Below are 22,045 nucleotides of genomic sequence, written 5' to 3'. Positions count from 1 at the left end.
CAGGTTTTCTGCAAGCGTTAGGGCCCTGTTTTTTGTGCTCATTGCAGCGTCGCATGTTTTAGTGACATGCCTTACCAATATTACTGCCTGTCGTTCCGTAGCTTCTACATTTGCAAGGTTGTCAGCCAGCATAAGTCGGAAGATATCTCCATCAAGAGTTTCGGCTTTCCATCCTCTTGTCTGTACCTTCTTGGTGTGCATGCATTTTCCACTCCTGAATTTTCCAATCTCCTTTCCTTTAGGTGGTCACTATGCGTATAAAGGTCACACACTTCCCAACTTGTTGATCGTATGAAAGCCTGCTAACAAACGTGATATCAATCACGCGGTCACCACCATTTTTTCGAAAGTGTTCCTATTTCCAGTATATAATAGCTCCATTTCGAGCGACAAAAAAGCCTTGAAGAGAGTGTCTTATGATTTATTCCAGTATATCTAACATATGCACATTAATTGTTGATGCTGCATAATAGAGAAATATAAATAAGGCAGTCATCGAGTCAATAGTATGGATAATGGAAAATTTTCTCATTCAATTAGGGTTTCATTACTATAATCAATGGATCTTTGCAACGCATTTGCAATAACCGCTCTCCCACCATTAATTAGGAGTCCTCACAGCTAAAATGCAAAATTTGAAATCAACAAAACATTTGCAAATGTGTATCTTAAAGCAGCTCGCAATGTTCTTTAATGGTCTTTTTCGTATTCTCACAGCATTCTCGGCGCTGCTGGCTTTGCATATTTCAAGCTGATCTTCATTGCAAAAAGCATAAACCGAAAATTATAAATAGCAAACAAATGTAAAACAGGTAATGAGTAAACAACAGCGAATTTGATGATTTCGTAACGATGATTCTCGAATATTTGGTTCCCATCCCGAGTCAGCGGCGCAGCAAGCGCTCCAACCGATCATTTAATGCATACAAAGTGGGTGAGTGGGCTGAAATGAGCCACATCCCAGCGCGGTACAAGCGGATATATGCATGAATATCAGCGTAATGTGAATATATGCAGGCGCATATGTGTGTGTGTGTATTTTATATATATGTATATGTGTGTGTGCTTACTTGCATGCAGTATAATTTGTTAATTTGGTGCACGGCTGCGCATCTTAATGAATTTAATTGGCGGTTTGTGGCCGAAAGGTCTGTGTGTGTGTGTTGTGTGTGAGGCTATTTGTCTAAGTCAGTGCTTCAATTGCCTTTCTTTTTTAATTTTCGAGCTATCTTTATTAATACGTTTTGTGGGAATAATTATGAAATTTCGCATTCAATAATTCATTCCGTTATCATTTCGCGCACAAAAATGCAGCAAAACAACTTTTTTTGCGCAGAAATATAAAAATAATTGTTTTAATTAAATAAGAGCGTTCTTTGCCACTGCGCATTGTGGCCGCTAATAAATGAGTTTTTAACATCTTTTTTGACAGTTGTAAATTATTACAACTGGTTGTAAGCTGGCATACAACTGATAAACAATTTAATTTCGTATTTTTTATTTTTTATTGTTTTTTATTTTTATTTTTTGTGTTTATAAAAATAAATTTCACATTAAAACTAGATACTTATATAATTAAACAACCAGTTTTGAAATGTTTCAGACGCGCTTACAAAAACTAAATTTTTACAAATACTATACATGACGTTGAGTCAGCAGGTAGATAAAATCTTCAACCAAATAACTCAACTTTTTTATTTTGTTCGGTTTTTTCTTCTTGGGTAAGTCTGTATCATAAACATGAAGTTCTTTGCCAGTTTTCAGATGTAGAGGTTTTCACTGTATTTCCAAGGTGTCGCATTATTCTTCTTTTTCAGATTTTTTGGACTTCTCGGATTTTTCCGACTTTTCAGATTTTTCCGACTTTTCAGGTTTTTCGGACTTCTCAGGCTCTTCCGACTTTTCGGATTTTTCCGACTTCTCGGACTTCTCAGGCTTTTCCGATTTCTCTACTTCTTTCGCTTCACCTTCTTTATCTTCTTTGGCCTTAACCTCCTTCTCTTCTTTCTCCGGTTTTTCTACTTTTTCCACTTTTGCGGTTTCTTTGGGCTCTTCCTGCTCCTCTTTCTTTCCTTTCACTTCCTTTTCTTCCTTGCCTTCCTTGCCTTCTTTTTCCTTCTGTCCCTCTTTCTCTTCCTTGCCCTCCTTCTCATTTTCTTGCTTACCACCTTTGCTTTCTTTCTCCTTCTCTTCGCCCTCCTCCTCCTTGCCTTCCTTGTTCGAACGTGCCGAACGTTTCACTTTCTCGGTTTCCTCAGGTTCATTGGGCTGATCCGCGGCAGCTTTAGCGGCTTCTGAGATTTCAGCAGGAATATTGGTGCCGATTGGCACAAAACCGTTCTTGCCGGCGGTGTAGTGTACTTCGATCTCTTGGCCATCGGCATCAATGTAACGGTAGGAGCCATGTACTTCGAGCGTCTCCTCCTCAGTACCAACATTCTCCACTACGCCAGCCTCGTCGCGTGCACTCTGATCGCCACCCTCGTAGGAGAAGCTGAAGGAGCCATCAGGCTTTCGGTCGGTCTCATAGCGCAGTAGCGGAATGATTTCACGCTTTTCTGTGGTCGTGTCCACGCCAGCACCGATGCTAGCCGCATAGGCGGCGCCGACAAAGGCCAACACGCATATCTGCAATGTAGAGGATTTGTGTGTTAATAAGTATTATATAATATTGCTGTAAATCAAAATTTATTTATTGCTTCAAGTACGCCGTTTTCAAGAAACTTACAAATTTGTACATTTTTTGTTCTTCGCAAATCACTCAGCACTCGTTCACACTCGCCAAAGCTCAGCTTCACACTTATGCGATTCTTCAAACTTTCGTCACTTTTATACTAAAGAAAAGTTAAGAATCATCCAATTTAGCATCATTTACACTTGATTTTTTTTTTTTTCGCCGCGAAAAAAGAGATATTTTTATGTGTGTTTCTTTTGTTTTGTATTTCGTGTCATTTGCTTAACTCATACTGACTCACACACTAAGCAAAAATGTTGATAATAACAATAAGAATAACCGCTCATTAATATGTATACTTGTTGGTATTGTTGTTTTTGTTAAATCATTATAAACTTAAGCAGCGTCCTATTTAGTATGCGCGAAATCGAAGTGTTATTTACGAGGGTAGCTCTTACGGCCGGCGCGCAAACGCACATACTCTCCACCGCACGGCAGAGCGACGTTGAGAGAGATAAGTCGAGATTAAAAATAATAATTTGCGGAGTTCTGCTTTGTAACGGGTGATTTTTTTGAGGTTAGGATTTTCATGCATTAGTATTTGACAGATCACGTGGGATTTCAGACATGGTGTCAAAGAGAAAGATGCTCAGTATGCTTTGACATTTCATCATGAATAGACTTACTAACGAGCAACGCTTGCAAATCATTGAATTTTATTACCAAAATCAGTGTTCGGTTCGAAATGTGTTTCGCGCGCGTGTTTTGTTCAGCGATGAGGCTCATTTCTGGTTGAATGGCTACGTAAATAAGCAAAATTGCCGCATTTGGGGTGAAGAGCAACCAGAAGCCGTTCAAGAACTGCCCATGCATCCCGAAAAATGCACTGTTTGGTGTGGTTTGTACGCTGGTGGAATCATTGGACCGTATTTTTTCAAAGATGCTGTTGGACGCAACGTTACGGTGAATGGCGATCGCTATCGTTCGATGCTAACAAACTTTTTGTTGCCAAAAATGGAAGAACTGAACTTGGTTGACATGTGGTTTCAACAAGATGGCGCTACATGCCACACAGCTCGCGATTCTATGGCCATTTTGAGGGAAAACTTCGGACAACAATTCATCTCAAGAAATGGACCCGTAAGTTGGCCACCAAGATCATGCGATTTAACGCCTTTAGACTATTTTTTGTGGGGCTACGTCAAGTCTAAAGTCTACAGAAATAAGCCAGCAACTATTCCAGCTTTGGAAGACAACATTTCCGAAGAAATTCGGGCTATTCCGCCCGAAATGCTCGAAAAAGTTGCCCAAAATTGGACTTTCCGAATGGACCACCTAAGACGCAGCCGCGGTCAACATTTAAATGAAATTATCTTCAAAAAGTAAATGTCATGAACCAATCTAACGTTTCAAATAAAGAACCGATGAGATTTTGCAAATTTTATGCGTTTTTTTTTTTTAAAAAGTTATCAAGCTCTTAAAAAATCACCCTTTATAAGTACCGCAGCAGCTCGACCGTAAGCTGGACCATACTCGCATATTCCAGATCGCTTCTAAACTTTCTCAGCTTGGTGACAATTCGCTTACAAAACCTTTCACTCTCCGGCCTTTAATTTGCACCAATTTCTTATCGCAGAATTAATTTGCGAACAAGTACTAACCAAAATGTTTTTAATTAACCAAACGGCGTATTTTTAGTTTTTTTTCCACTTCTTTGCGAATTTTTTTATTAGCCTGAGCTGGGTTGACGTATAATATTCACGTAACCTAATGGGGTGATGATGATCTACCGGTAGAAACTTGTTTCGTGGCGATTTATTTAAATTTTGTTTGTTTTTTAACATTTTAATAAGTGTTGTGTACTAAACACTCTTACAAAGGCGGAGCTGCGGAGGGGTTTGTTGGGTCTACTGTTTTGGTTTTTAATTTAATGGCTCTTTGTTGGAGGTTTAAAAATTTTCTTTCGTATAAAGATCTGAATTCTTTTTTTATTACCTTAGAATATATTTGATTTAGATTTGAAATACTCGTAGTGTTTCGTTTTCTGAAATTTATTTTGAAGTTAGTACTTTGAGGATAAAAAGGGCAAGTTTTGATTTTAAAATTTTTAACATGTGAAAAGTATGCGCCCTCGATTGAAAGCTATACACATTTGAAAAATATTTGATAGGTACATTTGATCTATCTTTTGCATATTTGGATCTGAATGTTGAAGATCTGATTAGTAATCTAGATAGTTTTGATAGTTAATTTTTTGGCCTAGAACATAACACAGATGTAAGTATTGCTAAACCCGTTTTGAAATATCTGCTTAAAAATTAAATGGTCCCTTATTTTGACATATCACTCTTTCACTGTGGGTGAGTTTCTGTGTAAGTTTAAAAATCAATCACTGAGAGTTGTGTTTTCAGCCATTAAATTAAAATTATCTCTCCCTTGAGAACTCTACAATAAGAAATCCTGGGCGGAAAAATAGTTGCAGTACTTTTTTATGCTAACCATGTACCTCTATATATCTTATTTTAGTAGATGCCCGCTTGTCCGTCTCTATATACTCGAAATAGTCCCTCAGTTTTTGAGATATTGATCTTAAATTTTTCAAACGTCATTTTTTAACCAAGAAACCGTTCATTTGTTGGAAACGGTATCGGACCACTGTGACATACATATGTATATCAACAGATCGATCAAAAGAAAATTCGTGAAAATTTGGAATACTGTCAAAGACGATGATATAGTCTTTAAAACCCTTTTTAGATCGAACCACTGTAGTATTGACTGACTGATAAAAGTCAAATTCATGCTTGGGAAACATTTTTTTTATGAAGGGTATTATAACATCGGTGTAGCCGAACAACGCCCTCAAAAGAATACCTAAAATAATGTGTTTCAAATAAATGTTTGTACGTAATAATGCTTGGATATACCCTTCCACAAAGTTTCCAAGCCAACTTCAGTACGAATATTCCGACAAGTGCATCCTCCATGACCATCGATCAATAAACCCCGTTCTTCAAAATGACCAACTAAACTGTATTATGAAGCCTATAGTAGTTGCTCTGGAACCGATCTATTGTCGATCACTTCAATGCATCATAATAATCTACTAAAAAAAGAAAAATTCAATAACGTAAAAATGCTGTTATGTCTTCAACAAATATCATTTATTACTTTAAAAATAATTCCACAACAATAATGGAAAATAAAAAAGTAATTCTTTGACCAACCCTGTGTAATAAATCTGTGAATTCACCGAGTTTTTTTCGAAGCAAGGAAATAATGGATTTTTAATTATTAGTTGTCGAAGGGTTCATTGGAAGTGGCTTCGTGTTGCTTCTTATGCTCAGAGTAGACAACATAATGACTATTCATTCCAATACATCTGAATTACAACAAACACTTTGCTACTGACATCACCTTATTATTGTTACAAAATGCTAAAAACACTAACTCACTTAAACCTCATAACTATGTAGTTCTTATACTCGCTGCCTATTTGTTTGTTTTAAAAATTACATATTTGTTTTTATTTTTTACTTTTTGATTTATTTGTATTTATTTTATTTTTGTTGAATACTTCTTAATTATAGCCAAATTTTATAATTAGCACTTCATTTCACACAACTACTACTTAAGTATTATTATTTTTTCTTTACAAACATATGGTATAATTAGTAATTTGGGAATGAGTTATGAGTGTAAACTATAGGGAGAACTTAATAGCGAACGAAACCGAACGGAAGTTTTACAATTAGTACTAGTAGAAACAAAAGTAATAATAAAAATTTTATATTAGTTTAAGATTGGAAAATATGAGCAAAGTCATAAATATTTATATTAACAATATTATTTGAGCTAATAAACTTAAAGTTAAACGGTGAAAGGTGATATAAACCCATAAGGTGATATACTCAAACGTTTGTACTTATGAAGTGAAACTCAGAGCTTTGAATTTGTGTTAAGAAAGAAATTTATTTAAAACAATTATGCTTTAAATATGGGTTTACCTCTTCTCCAAAATTTCGAGAGAAACACCTTGGCACCTTGGAAAGCGCATGCATCACTCGGACAATTCAAAGAAGATTAAACGACATGGGTCTGTAATCTTGCGAACCGAAGAACGTCTTCTAGCGTTGAAAATGAGGCTCAAACTACGAGAGTTAGCTAAGAACAACACAATGAGTGGGAGATTGCTATATTTTCAGATGAATGCAAAAATAATCTTGTCGGAGCTAATGGTGTCCTAAGGCTAATATCGAAAAATGGAGAACACTTTTCAGATGAATATTGTTTGTTAAGTACTGCAAAGCATTATTCACAAAAATCATGTGTCCGCGCAGATATAAAAAAAAAATTTTAAATGAAACACTCTTATATAACGGGTGATCTTATTAGAGGTGCTTTTCTCAATAGCCTTTTTTTTGACAGACAACGCGTGAGTTGTGTCAAAATGTCATATTATTTTTGTTCAGCAGTGTTTGGTATTTCGTAATGGAAAGACTTACGCCTGAACAACTTTTACAAATAGTTCAACTTTCTTACAAAAATTCACGTTCTGTAAAGAATGTATCTCGCACGCTTCGCTCAACTTATGGTCAACATAATCGGCCTACTGAGCGTACTATTTGCAATACTATTACCCATCTTGATACCCAGCCTTCATTTTTGGATAATATTCGATCGCATAGACCACGTCCAGCACTCAGCAAAAAGAAGCCGTAGCTGAGATTGTACACGAAGACCGTAGAGAGGCGATTCGGCGCCGTTCGCAGCAACTCGGACTGACGTATATAATGACTTGGCGCGTTAAGATCTAAATAATTGAAAGCATACAAAACATAGTTTGAGCAAGAACTGAAGCCACTTGACCTTCCCAAGCGGCTTGCTCTATGGGCTCTTAATAAGATTCAAGAATATCCGATATTTTCAAGCCAAACTTTATTCAGCGATGAGACTCATTTCTGGCTCAAAGAACAGGTAAACAAGCAAAATTACCGCATTTAGCACAAGAGCTACCACTTCATTCAGAAAAAAAAACAACGGATTGGTGTTGTTTGTGGGCCGGTGGAATCATCGGTCCATATTTTTCCAAAAATGCTGGCGGTGAGAACGTTAGCGTCCATGGCGACTATGAGCATAAGACTTTTAATGCCTGAAACCGTGGCTCGTGATCTCGGCGGCATTAGTTTCAACAAGGCGGCGCCACTTTCCACATATAGCCGGTCCGGTCGATTGGCCATCTAGATCGTGTGATATCACACTGTTCGACTTTTTCTTGTGCGGATATGTAAAGTCTAAGTCTATGCGAACAACCCCGCTTCGATTCTGGCCTTGCAGAATGCGAGTTTTTCACCATTTACAATTCGAAATGCTCGAACGAGTCAGCGAAAATTGGAGTCATCAGATGGACCATCTGAATATCTTTCGAACGATAACAGGGTATAATTAACAGGTATGAACAAAAATACCGGCAAAGCATTGATATTTTAATTCGTAGCAAATTGCTTATCCCTCTCCATATGCTCCATTCAAAGAAATTTTCGGAATAAAGAATGATTTAAATGATATATGTAAGTAAATGTAAGAAAGAAGAAATCACGAAAGAAGCGCTGATTATGACAATCGTGAATAGCAACGTAAACATCTAATACTAGCTTTAAAGAAGCCGCTTAAAATCACGCTTACATTCTAAGAAAACAAAATCGTTGAAATTCCCCAATTTTTATATTTCACGATAATTGTTTACGCAGAAGAATACAAGTTTAGATTAATCAATAGAACCATTGCTCGTCTACTGATCGCTAGCAATGCATGTATGTACATATATTAGTATTGAGCAACCTTAGAATCATCAAATCTTAGTAACGTCTATTTCGTCATATTTTTTATTCAATAAGCTAATTTATTGACCAAAGGAACTAAATAGTGTGTCTGTCACCACATATCAGTTTGTTCACAGTTCTAGAGAAAATGTTTGATTATAACTAAACGAATTAATGAATCTAAGACGGCACTAAAAAAATATATATTTTTCCGAGTTTAATGAGGTGGCAAGTGGCACCGTTGTTGAAACCACTTATTTGACGAGATAATATCATCGAATTTCGGTTTTCTGGTTTTCATGTCGCGATATCGAGCACCAGTAACAGTCACTGCTTGACCAGCCTCATTTTCATAAAAGGATGGACCAAGTGTGCCTCCAACCCAAACAGTGGCACATTATGAATCTCAACGCCACAAAACCGGCAGTTTTAGCGATTATCAAACCAATCAAGGTGCAAATGGATGATTAGGATGAGTTTGCTCGGAAAATCAATATAAATTCTTATTATTTTTGAAATATTGTTCTATTGTGAAGACACGTTGTTCTATCACCGTGTGCATTGCATCTCGACCTGATTCGCCATTTTGAATATTTCATTGTACCTTCAGTAACTTTCGTATCATTGGCACTTGTTCGTCAGCTTTCCCGTAATTCCTTTCTCCACCACATTGAATTTATACATCAATTTGCCATTCGAAATTATTTCCAGGTACTTGGTATGCTTCTTAATTGTTAACTCAACAATTTTGAACTGCGGTGGTTTCCATGTCGGTAGTCGGGAGTTTGTACCTCATTGACAATATCATAATATTCGTCTCACCTTGTTTATCTCTAGGTTAGCCTTTATCGCCCATTGATGTATGACCCTTACAGCATTATTCATCACACTAGTAATTTTGAATAGGAAACTTGAAAGTGATTAATACCATCACTACTACGTAGTAGATATGACGTCTGCATAGCTTATCAGCTTAGGTGCTATCTTTTCAAATTTATTTCAGAACTTAACAACTTTTTTTCAGAATCAAATTTCAGAAACTTATTAGCTACAAGTGACCATAGAAGTGAAGAAAGTGCGATAATCTGAGCAATTTGGCTTCGGCCTTTTCTGCACTCATCTTGCAGCTCAATTGATTCTTAATAATGAATGTTAAGTCCATTGCCTTATTGGTCATGTTTGTATAAAAATATTAAAACTAAAAGCTTTATTATCATAAATATAGCAAACTGACAAAAATTTTGAAAATAAAAATCTTTATTCGCTTCTAAAGAAAATAGTTCTAATCACCATTGATAGCATTTGCATTTTATGTTTGATTTTAACATTTCTAAAACCAATTAGCACTCATATATGCGAAGAAATTTAATGAAACTATTTATTCAACTACAAATTTGAATAATATATAGTTACAATCACCTTTATATAAACATACAAACATATATACAAATGTATTTACCAATAGGCATACTAATTTGTTTACTTTTTGCCGTTTTTCATCAATAAAATTCAAGCCGCACCAACCATTCATAGGCAAATCAAGCAACATAGTCTTGCATAATGACACAACATAATGATTTCTGTATAAAAGCTCTAACGGTACCAGCAACATGTTATGCATACATTATACAATCCAATCACATTCAGGTATATCTAAGCTCTAAGGTGAATAGCCCAGCGCATATGTATACACGTGTGTAAGCCTTCATGAACTTTTTTTTTTTAATTTAGAAGTAGAAATAAAAATAGTGCTGCCCATTTCCATTAGAATAGAAATCAGAACTTTTTTATTTTAGCAAAATAAAAAAAGTTGTCTGTCCAACGCGACTGGGGCAGAGATCGAAATGCGATAACGCCTAAATGATATGCAAATCACCGTTGAACGAGTTTCATTTTAGATCATTTCACCTCATCAAACCGGTGGTTATGCAAGCTTTCTTTTAGTTATGCAACTTAAGCAATCTTTTGTGCGCTGAATTTAGCACCCTGCCTTAATTAATATTCAATATTCGCTCTAGATTTTGCGATAGCCAAAATCGCCGTCAATAAAAATCCATAAAACATTTATTTTTCAGTTTTTATCTTTACTTCGGGTGTCGCTGCTTGGAAGTAGATATAATTTGGGAACATACTCCTAACTTATGCTTAGATATACATATGTACATATATACTATTAACTCTTTGCTTTAGTATATAGTACAGATCATGCTTATTTGTAAATTGTAACATAAATTTATACTAAGAAACTCTTAAACCAAAAGTGTCAATTCTTGTCGTTCATATCATATCACTTAACTGACTAACAGAACCATCACCCGCTCTTTCTTTCTCCCTTTACAATTTTCCATATACGCTAATTTAATTTTTCGTTAATATTTGTAGTCATAATTAATTTTTTGTTTGCTTAGACGCTGACGGTTTTCTTTTTTGGCTCTACAACCTCTTCCTTGGGCAAGTCCTTGGCAGCCTCAGCTACAGCGGAAATCTCTGGATTGATGATTGAACCGTAGGGCACGAAACCATTTTTGCCAGCAGTGTAGAAGACCTCGACTTCCTCACCCTCGGAGTTGATGTATTTGTAGGAGCCCTTAACTTCGAGTGCTTCCTCTTCGGTACCTTCATCGACTACACTGGCTGCCTCCTTGCGGATGGTGCCATCACCGCCTTCGTAGTGCAAATCGTATGAACCATCATCGTGCTTGTTGATCTCGGACTTCAGTATGGCTACAACCTCACGTTCTGGCTCTTCGGTTGGTGCAGCTGAGACAGCAGCGATAGCGAGACAAGCGAATAAAACGAACTGAAAGAGTTGAGAATATGTTTATTAAATGGAAAATTTTAAGTGGTCTAGAAGTAATAAGATCAAAACAATTAAAATAAATATACTAAACAATTTATTAAAACAAATCGCTTTCAATTTTTATTGCCTAAAAAAATACGTTAAGTTTGCCGCAAAGTTTGTAATACCCAGAAGGTAAGATAGACCTTCTAAAATATATAGATATAGTATGTATGTATATTTAAAGGTCATCATTTCCTACTGAGTCGAGTTAGCAAGGGTACTGTAGGCTCAAGAAGCACTTGTCCAACATGGGCATAGAGTCTTGCGCAAACTGCCGCTTTTGCGACAGCTAACTCCTCGAGTGTTGGACCTTTGTGACCATATGTGATATAGGAGATGGCACAATGGACTATAGGTCGCAATGGAAAGCCTAAACTATTTTATATCTAATTATGTCTGTCTGTATGCGAACTAATCCCTCAATTTTGAGATACTGTTCTGAAATTTGACATACGTCGATATCGAATCACTACACCAAATAAACTCAAGTGCTTTTATGGAATCTTTTGTATTTTGTAATAGTTTTTTTCTTGCTTTGTAATAAAGCTGTACCCTGGACTGGCAGAATAACTAAAATGCTCAACTTTGGGAATATGAAATTTAAAATTACAAACTTCTTAAGACCGGATTAAAAATAGACCAGTTCCAAATTTAGAAAGGCATACGCCATACTTTCTAAGTTACGTTTTTCGGTTATGCCAAATATCAACAAAGCTTTCGCTAGAAAGCTCTGCAATAATGACGATCGCTTGCACACGCTTGAGAAATTTAATGTCTAGAACTAAATTAGCTCCAACGGTAAATATGTATCGAAAGATACAGTTCTTTTTTTTTCAAGAAACAAGTGAGATTACTTAATGGAATGGAGTGGTTTGTAAAAAACGAAGAAAAATACCAAAACTAATTCTCAGGCACATGAAGTCTACAAAAACAGGTTTCTTAGTTTCTTTTCACTACAGTAGTTAAGTTAGTGTCGATACCATTTATCTATCCAGAAGATCATCATAAAGCTAAAAGCTCTACAATTGAGAGCGAAAGCTTTCTGAAGCATGTTAACTTCTATTCGTAAACCGGCTATTTATTTTTTAGAGAAATTTGTGAAATTACTTCATTCATTTTATTTTTAATTAAGAAATAAAAAAATATTTGACAGCTTGACAAAGTAATTTATCTATAAATATGTACAAGTCTAGAAGAATAAAAGCCTTTTTCGAATAATGAAGTGGAATGATAACTTCTGAATTATTTTACTGCACTAATTTTGGGTTATATTATGAGCGCACACGTGTTCTATTCTGCATGAACAGTTATTTTTTTCATTTAATTGAAAATATTAAGGCAAAAGTCAAGCTAATTTTGTAAAAGTTTTCGATCTGTATGCCATAAAATATAATTATACACAGGTTTTTAGGATTACTACGAATGGAGTTTCATGTAATTTCAAATTTTTGTTCGACGCAGTGTATTTTATACATTTTAATTAGATCACGACTTCATTGTATCATTCAAAATAGGCAAAATTCTTAGAAGAACCATTTCTTGCTTTCTTTTTTCCAAAATTTTCACTAGATCACTTTTCAATAATTGATAATCGGGGTTTCAAACGAAATTTCACTGGTACAAGTACAGTTGCACAATCACTTTTTGGTAATCTGTATATTCTTTCCTTGAAACTTACAACTTTAACCATTTTGCGCGTTGTTTTTTCGGGTAAGAAAGAACTTAAAATGTGAAACAAAAGCGAGAGTGCGAAATAGAAAAAACTGTGATGAACCCAAAACCAATAATGTTAGCAACTGGCTCGCAGCGACAGGCTTTTATACTAATTTTATAAAATTGCTTGAAATTATTTAAATATGCCAAACATGTTTCACATCCTGTTTTTCATTTCAGAATTTTAAAGCCAAAAACACAGACGCTTCGCCGCTTTCGCCCCAACCAACGGCGCGGTCTGTGTTGCTATGCTAGACGCTACGCTGCTTCATGCCGGCATTAATATGGCTTTGGAGAGCGCTAACTGTAAAATTAGAAGAAAAAGGCCATATACGTACACTGAAACCATAAAAAAGCAACAAAAAATATACAAAAACAAATGTATGAAAAAAATCATTTAACACATTGCATGGATCTAAGACAGTCTACAAACGTTTGCATGTGTGTGTTTTTGGTGTTTGCACATTTTTAAATGTCAGGGTTAAATAATTAAAGACCACAACACAATTTACTCTGTGAATGGTGAACAATTGTGCTCACTATGCGTAGCGGCTTGTAGCAGTGGCCAACGAGTTTGATTTTTCGTTAGCGGAAAGAAATGGAGAAAGATGCCGGCTGAAGCGCAAAGGTGCGACTTTTCTTGTCTCGCCTTAATTGCACGTTTCTCACCCAAAAAGTCATATGAAATTCTTGTAAAACATGTTCACATACAATTACAGCAAAAACAACAGGGTGTATTAACAAATTAGCCGTGCTTTTAAGATCGCACGTGTGTAAAGATTTGTGGGTATGTATGTCTAATGGAGCGCCAAGACACGTTCGGCAAGACTGAACGAAGAGATACATGTTTAGATTACATTAGGGTGATCCGTAGAAGTGAAAAAAATAAAAAAAACGTAAGCTTCGGCTTCACCACTATAAAAATTCCTTACAAGAATTTGGTTTTGTTCCATTAGTTTGTATAATTTCTTCGAATAATGCACCATTTTATTAGACATTATTCCATGCCGAATTTGGAGAAGTTGTCTCGTAAAATGGGAAAGTTTCCCATAGAAGTACTTGATGCCGATCGTTCTGTTTGTATGGCAGTTATATGTTATAGTGGTCCGATATCAGTGATTTCGACGAATCAGCAGCTTCTTGGAGAAAAAAGCCCGTACTCAAAGGTATAGAGCAGTACCGGCACACAGACAGACAGGAGGACTGACGAACATGGCCAACTCGACGCAGCCCTTCATACTGATCATTTATACACATTTATATTTTATAGGTTTTCCAACTTTTTTTCTAGGGCTACAAACTTCGTGGCAAATTACCAGGGTATAAAAAGAACTACTTTCAAAAAGAACATGTAAATTGAGTTTCCGATTGTGTCTAGAGTGATCGCATGGTCTCCTCAATTCCTCATAATTCGAAGGAGTCAACAAATCAGATGGAAAAAATGTCTTCTTGCCTTTAAGAACGCCCCTAACATACATATTGTCACTGCGTCTGTCGATTGTCGGCGATAATTGCGCGCTCATCTTGATCTTCATGCCGCCTTCTTCTGCTTCTATTATTTCCGCGACGACATGCCACAACATCTGGGCATTTGTGCGCCATGAGATTTATCTGCGATTGATGTGTTTCGCATAATGCGCGTCTTTGTTGTGGTTACGTGTGAAGTTTGCTAATTTTCGGCAGATCGTTAAATGCGATCTTTTGGCGCGGTTATGGCCAAGGCGAAGCGTGCGCCGCGATTTCATCAAAATGACAAGCGGTGCAAAGCTTAGCTCTACTGTAGCGCTTTTTCAAAATATTTAGTTTAGTTTTGAGCTTTTGCCAAGTTTTTTTGCAGCTCTTTGTCGTGAGATGTAGCGATAAATGCCGCCTCTGAGACAAGTGAAACATTGCGTTGCAGGAAGCGTCAAGTTTTTTATTGTCAACGCAAATTGATTACTGTAGCCATTAGAATTGGGTGTGTTATGTAATGCGAGAAGAAATTTAATGCACGCGAAGTGTGGAAGGAATTTTGTTTCTTTGTCTAAAATGTTCGTAAAACATTTTTATAATAGATTTTTTTTACCTTTATAAGGTAATTTCATGAAACTTTAGTTGTAACGTGTAGATATGAGAATGTTATTATTTTGCTAGTCCACTTAAAAGTTAAAAATATGTCACAATTACGATTAACTTTTTTTTTTTTCAAGATTTAAATGAACAAACTCTCAACAAACTCCCAATTTTTCAACTCGGCGTGTAAAACTGCACTAGGAAGCTCCTGAAAACATCGAAGGGCAGAGGGAAACCCTTCTAATGGACTATAGAGATCGCGGAAAGCAGAACGTTTATTCAACAAGGCCCGTAGGAGTAGGTCAACTGACGACTGGACGTCGTATAAAACGGGAGTTGCAATAAGTCCAAATGGGAAATGGGCCCTAAGCAGTGAAGGTACACTTCGAATGGTCTGAAGATACATGTACTTCGCATGGATTAGTACATACGGAGGCGCATTCCGAAGGACTATCTTTCAGAAGCGCAACATGCTTATTATGGTTACTGCTCTGCATACTGTCGTGTCATGGCTTGAGGAAGCCATTATGGTTAAAGAATTCGCTGGGACCTTACTCAATATTGAGGAAGCTTTCGGTAACGTCCTGCCAGAAGATAAAGATCCCGGAGGTACCGTTGCCGCAAATGTGGCTGCAGCCGCCGGATACAGTAAAATATCTACGGCTTTTCCCGGATAGGAAGCTTTCATGGATGTCGAATACCGAAGAGAGAAGAAAAAAGGCATCGAATGCTTATACTTCTGTAGAGAAGCCATTGCCAAAAGGTGGGGTGTCTCAGCGAAAGTAGTCCTCTGGTTCGGTGACACCGTAGTCAAACCCGTTATATTCTTTGGAGTCTATATGTGGTGCTACATATAGAAGTCTACGTGCGATCTTTGATCAGCAATCAAACCTAACCTACGTGGGGATACCTCTGAAGAATACGGAAAAGTTTTTGAATAAGTTATTCGATTGTTTGTACAATAATAAGTGGAACGTTTTTCTCCAGATAAGTCACACAGATCACATAATCTCAGAAAACGATTCCAACACTTTTCTGTCATATAGGGCACGCCTTCTGCAGGGAAGGTTTTTGGCTACTATCTCAGCTTATTCGCACACGTTCAATCGCCAGTATGTTGATCGTTGATTTTTATACTCTTGCAAGCTGTTTCTACAGAATATTATAGTTTTGTTCACTTAATGTTTGTTTGTATCAGCTAAAACAAAAAACAATATAGATTAGGATTATACATATGGTACATAATTGACCAGGATGGCTGTCTGTCCGTCCGTTCGTCTGTCTTTACAGGTTGTAACTTAAGTAACAATTGAGATATCGTAACTAAACGTGTTCGCATACGTTCTAGTACCTACAATACAAAATGTGTGGAAACTTGACCTAGCCCCAATATAACAAACATATAACATCTTTGATAGTATATGAGATACCTCATTGAATTTCAGGGAACATTTTATTAGTTTGTGACATGTTGATATTATTTGGCTTAAATAGATAAAATCAGGTGCATATACTACATACTATGTATAACGATTTCCGTTTTTCTAACAAACCTTAAACCAAATATATCGATCGGTGTATGAGTTATATACATATATATATATTAGGGTGATTCAAAAAATTTTTTTATTTTTTTTTCAATTGGTACTCGCAAAAATAGGTTCCTTGACACCTCTAAGAAAGCCTCTCCAAATATGAGATTTTAATTGTAACGGGAAGGTCCTCCGCCTAACGGTTTTCTATTTTTTCTTATTATCAGATAGAAAAATGTATATCTCGGTTCCAACTACTTGAAAAAATATCTTGTTAATTAGGTTTTGTAGGAAATTGAATGCTCTAAAATATGGTCTCTTATGATTTTTTTGTAAACCCAACCGTTTAAAAGATATTAACAGTTAAAATTTGATGATTTTTGGGAAAATTTTTTATTTCTTAATAATTTTATAACTCAATGAAAAAAAATTATTACGAATAGGTTTTTGGAGAGGCTAACTTAGAGGTGCTTAGGAACCTATTTTTCAGAGTACCAAACGAAAAAAAAAATTTATTTTTTTTGATCCACCCTAATATGCACTGATTTTTGACGATGAATATCTCGTAAACGCTTAACTTTATCGAAAAATTACAGTAGACCATTTTTATAGAGCAGTAAATTTCCTACAAAACTATGAGTTTCATCATTCATAATAATTTTTTTTCATTGAGTTATAAAATTAATAAGAAATAAAGAATTTTTCCAAAAATAGTCAAATTTCAACCGTTAATATCTTGTAAACGGTTGGGTTTACGAAAAAATCATAAGAGACCATATTTTAGAGCATTCAATTTCCTACAAAACCTAATTAACAAGATATTTTTTCAAGTAGTTGGAAGCGAGATATAAATTTTTCTATCTGATAATAAGAAAAAATAGAAAACCGTTAGGCGGAGGACCTTCCCGTTACAATTAAAATCTCATATTTGGAGAGGCTTTCTTAGAGGTGTCTAGGAACCTATTTTTGCGAGTACCAATTGAAAAAAAAAAAAAATTTTTTTTGAATCACCCTAATATATATACATATATACATATATCACTATGTATTATGCAATAACTTAATTGAGAGAAGTGATAGTAACCAACAGGATGCATATAAGGTAACAACTTCGTGAAAAAAACTAACCAAAAATTTAAGCACCGAGCGCAAAACACCTATAATTTACTTGCGTAATTTGAAACCTTTTTTGTCTATAAAATCTCTATTAAAATCACAACAATTCCGATTACTTTATTAATCAAATGAATAATTTTAATTCATGCTTTCTCAATCAACAATTAAAAAGATTAATGACTTAAATAATTATTGTCATTAACAAGCGCGCTCGGACCAATCATCGCCGTGGGTGAAACCAACCTCGCAACTCGAGTGGTAGTTCACAGTACGCATTCCACATGCATTATGCATATACCATATTTACATATACTCGTATAATTTATATATACAACTATGTATATATGAAACTGCAAATGTGCGAAGCGCACTCCCAAAACCTGCCAATAGAATTTATTGCATTTGTTGCATCCGTAATCGCCTGCAACTATTGTTATTATTGTTGCTATAACAAATTGCACCAATAAAAGTCGCCTGAAGCCGAAGAGCGTAACACTATGAACGGCAATTGAATTCAATAATCGCACACACCCGAGCGCGTGTAGATGCTCGTATTTGATGCGTCTAAATTTACATATGTACATACATGTATATTGATATTACTTTATTTAGTTATGCATTTTATGAATATTTATGATTATGTGTATGAAGTTTTGACAGTTATGTGAAGAAGCTACTATGTACCAGTAATAGCGATGCTTGTGTGGCTCAACCAATCCCACAAATTCTTGATTATTGTTGCATAGAATGAAGCGCTGAAAAATCTATAGTTGTGGAGTTTATACGTGTAAATATGATAGTATATAATATATGTATACTTTTAACTATGTGTGAACACTTTCGAAACTCCAGTAGCTGCTGGCTCCTCATTGCACTCCATCTCTCACGCCACCTCCGCTGCTACGGTAATAATTATGTAACTAACTATGCCAGTATAAATATGTGTATTTATTTACATACATACATATGTACGTATATACAGCCAATCAGAAGTTTTGTGTTTGAAATGCTGCACAATTTGTCACTGAAGATTAAAATATTTGTACAAATTTGCTCGCTGATTTTTAAACTATTATCTGTTTGCCTTTTTTTGGTTTCTTTCGTTGTTTTTTTGCTTGTTTGTTTTCTTTTTATTCTTTTTTATGGCTTACTGTGGGGCGTGAGCAGTAAGCTAATGTTAACTGATTTATGTATGGATAATCGCTAAGCGAAACACATTATTAATTTATTAGCTGCAATTTAACAGACAGATATTAAGTTGTGCAAATAGAAATATGAAAGTTGGATTTTTTCAGATTTGTATAATAATACGCAAATACTTTCACACTCGTGGCCACGCAAATCTTACCACTAAACATTTTCAAGTATTGTGCATATTTGGCAACACTTTTTTTATTTAGAAATAAGTTAATGACATGTTATTTATCAAAAATATTCAAAATTAAAAACAAAACACATTCAGCTAGATAGATAAGTCAAATGAAAGATGGTGAGCTTTACAAAATGAGCTCGAAATGTAAGAGACTGCCTTGCGATGAAAAAATTATATATTTTTATTTTTTTTTTTAATTTAATTTCATTTACACAATAATTGAAATTAATATTTTATTTTTTTTTAATTGAAACATGAAGTTTAGTAGATGTATCACTTCTAAAACAATCAAATCGACAGCTTTTGTAAAAGCACAGAAAAGCTAATTTGTGTTTTACTCATTAAACGGAATAAATTAAAAACTATTATTATAATTAGATAATATAATTTAGTTTCGTTAGTTCACTGAAAACATAAAAAAAATTGAAGAAAATCCCGAACGAACGAAAAAGTCCGAAAAAAAATTTTTAGAAAGTACAGTGGTAAGGTTTGCGTAGCCACGACTGTATATGTATGATATGATATATAATATTATATACACTTGGAAACATATGAAAATAAAACAAATTTTATTTTTGTTATATACAAATATGCTTTCCTTTATTAAACCTAAATTAAATAAACCGAAAATCATTCGTTCCGAATATTAAAACTGACATTTTAGGCAATAAGAAAAATCATTAAGTAAAATAATAAGTGTAAAATATGTGTTTCTAAATAAAAACAAAAAAATAATGTTAGCCTTTAGCTTTCAGCCACAATTGCTCCTTATTTAGAAATGAAAAGTCTGCCAATCTGCTCTTAAGGTCACTCGTCGAGTTCTCAATCGGGTTGAGATTAGGGGAATGACTAGGCCATTGTACTTATACAGGTCTCATATGCATTATTGAGTTATTCAGATACCAACATCGATGTATGTTTCGGGTTGTTACTTGGTTGATAACACCATGTTTTTTTCTCCATATAGTAGTATAACGTTTCGCAAAAGTCCGTACTCAATACAATACCGTATACAAAAAAAGGACCAACATCTTAAAGGGGAAAACATCCGCACATTATGTTTACGTCTGAATGTTTAGTTGGTATTGTGGTGTATTTTAATAAAATTCTTTACCTTTAGGTCGGTGGTAAGTTCTTTTCTAAAAATTTTCATAAAAATTAATCTTAACTTTATCACTGAATAAACTGGCATCAGCTTTTCTCTTTCGTATATGATCTTTCGTCAAAGATTAAATCATACGAATCTCTTTGATTCGAGAGAGAGCTGTCAAAAAATGCTGGAAAATATCGGATTGGGGATTTTATAAATAGCTTTTGTGAATTTTGCAATTTTTACACTACCACTGAAGTATGCAAATAGCGTGTGACCGATATTATTTTAGGGTGCTCGGTTCTCCAGTAGGCCTATATCACTCATATATATAAACAACTTACTGATTTTGGCAGTGCTTTTTAGCGCTATTCTTCTTCACTAACTGCTGATTGAGTGGACCCTGATTGTGTTTTGTTTACAGCCCAGAAAACAGATCCGGGTACGCTGCCAGCCCCGAAGCGAGAGAGGTAGAAAATAGTTTCATATCATTTTGTATTTGCTTTCATAAAAGAGGTATTTTTTTTAACTTTACGCTCTGGTAAATTGCCGTTTACTAATCGACGCCGAATTGTCGGCGAGCTAATATTTAGTCCAACTTCCATTTCAATTTGTCTTGAAGTCATAAGAATCATCAATCAGGCTAGTTTTTCTGGGACGACCACAAGTTTTCTTTTCATTTTTTTACTTTTTGGTTTTAATTACAAAGTTATCCGACCGCTTTAGCAAATTTGCTATGAATTTGTAAGTTTTTCCTTCATCACCAACCTGTGCTCTACATAGGTATCAATTCTTTCATTGATTTGAAAAATACTTCGAAAGAACCATTTATTTTTTAAAAAACATGTCTTACACCTATTTTATTGGCCAACCCAATTTATTGAAGCAGTCATAACTTGTCGCTCAAAAGCAAAATTAACAAAATAGTGATGCATTGATACTAACGCTCTACTCAGTAATCAAAAAAAAAAAATTAACAGTTAAAACACCATTTGACAAGAAATCAGTAGTAACTAAATGCACACATACTATTTTGTCCATAAGTGTATATAATAATAAATTTAAAGCTTTAATATAAATATAAGGACTTACAATTCAAATAAATTCCAGCAGAGAGGCCCAATCGTCGTCCATTTTTACAGCAATCGGGGTCGTATTTCAGCAATAGCACGTCGAATAGTATTCCTTTCCAAGGTTTCAATCGTCTCTGGGTTATTTGCGAAAACGAGTATCCTCACATAAGCCAAGAAAAAATAGTCTAGCAATATATGGGAGGTCACGCCAGGGGCCCATCACGCGACATAATTCACTTACCAAAAGTTTCGTGTTTCTAAGCAAAATCCAATTTGCAAGATTATATCAAAAGTTAAAGTCGATCGGATAAAAATTTTCGAAGCCATGTGTCTCGCCAATTGAAAAAAGAATAGTTCTGGAAAAATGCGCTTAACGATTTACATATAGCTATAGCTGATCTATATGCTTAAAGTCTTTGAAAAAAATGTCCCCGATACAATTATTATAAAGCACAGTTTAAGCGAAAAAAGCTTATTTTTTTAAATTCTACAGTGACCACAACTCTTAAGAGGAGAACAGATTTGCCACATTTTTAATTATCAACTTATCAGTTCATCTATAAAAACTGGAAAGACCACAATTTTAAAACTTGTATACGTAGTGCTTAACACTTTTTCTAATAACAGCCAATAGAGCAACTAAAAAAATTAGATCTTAATGCAATAGGAATTCTATAGAAATAATTTTTGGTATATATATGTATTTAATTTACTTTAAATTATAATACAATATTACAGAAAAGATTGAATGAACATTGA

The 22,045-nt window shown here is 35.0% G+C and overlaps 2 protein-coding genes across 2 annotated transcripts; both read right to left on the bottom strand.

Moving 5' to 3' along the window:
* Nucleotides 1–1,623: 1,623 nt before the first annotated feature.
* LOC105228103 (cilia- and flagella-associated protein 251) lies at nucleotides 1,624–2,888 on the bottom strand. Its single transcript, XM_011207743.4, has 2 exons — nucleotides 2,729–2,888; nucleotides 1,624–2,628 (listed from the first exon to the last, which is right to left on the bottom strand). The coding sequence occupies exons 1-2, from the start codon at nucleotides 2,738–2,740 to the stop codon at nucleotides 1,801–1,803; spliced, it is 840 nt and encodes a 279-aa protein (XP_011206045.2). The 5' UTR covers nucleotides 2,741–2,888; the 3' UTR covers nucleotides 1,624–1,800.
* A 7,671-nt stretch (nucleotides 2,889–10,559) lies between these two features.
* LOC105228110 (endocuticle structural protein SgAbd-6) lies at nucleotides 10,560–13,168 on the bottom strand. Its single transcript, XM_011207755.4, has 2 exons — nucleotides 13,017–13,168; nucleotides 10,560–11,296 (listed from the first exon to the last, which is right to left on the bottom strand). Exons 1-2 carry the CDS (start codon nucleotides 13,026–13,028, stop codon nucleotides 10,901–10,903), a joined length of 408 nt encoding a protein of 135 aa, XP_011206057.1. The 5' UTR covers nucleotides 13,029–13,168; the 3' UTR covers nucleotides 10,560–10,900.
* Between the last annotated feature and the right edge of the window lie 8,877 nt (nucleotides 13,169–22,045).

Source organism: Bactrocera dorsalis, chromosome 3 (assembly GCF_023373825.1).
Source record: "Bactrocera dorsalis isolate Fly_Bdor chromosome 3, ASM2337382v1, whole genome shotgun sequence".
Taxonomy (NCBI): Eukaryota; Metazoa; Arthropoda; class Insecta; order Diptera; family Tephritidae; genus Bactrocera; species Bactrocera dorsalis.
This window is presented reverse-complemented; position numbering and strand designations above follow the sequence as displayed.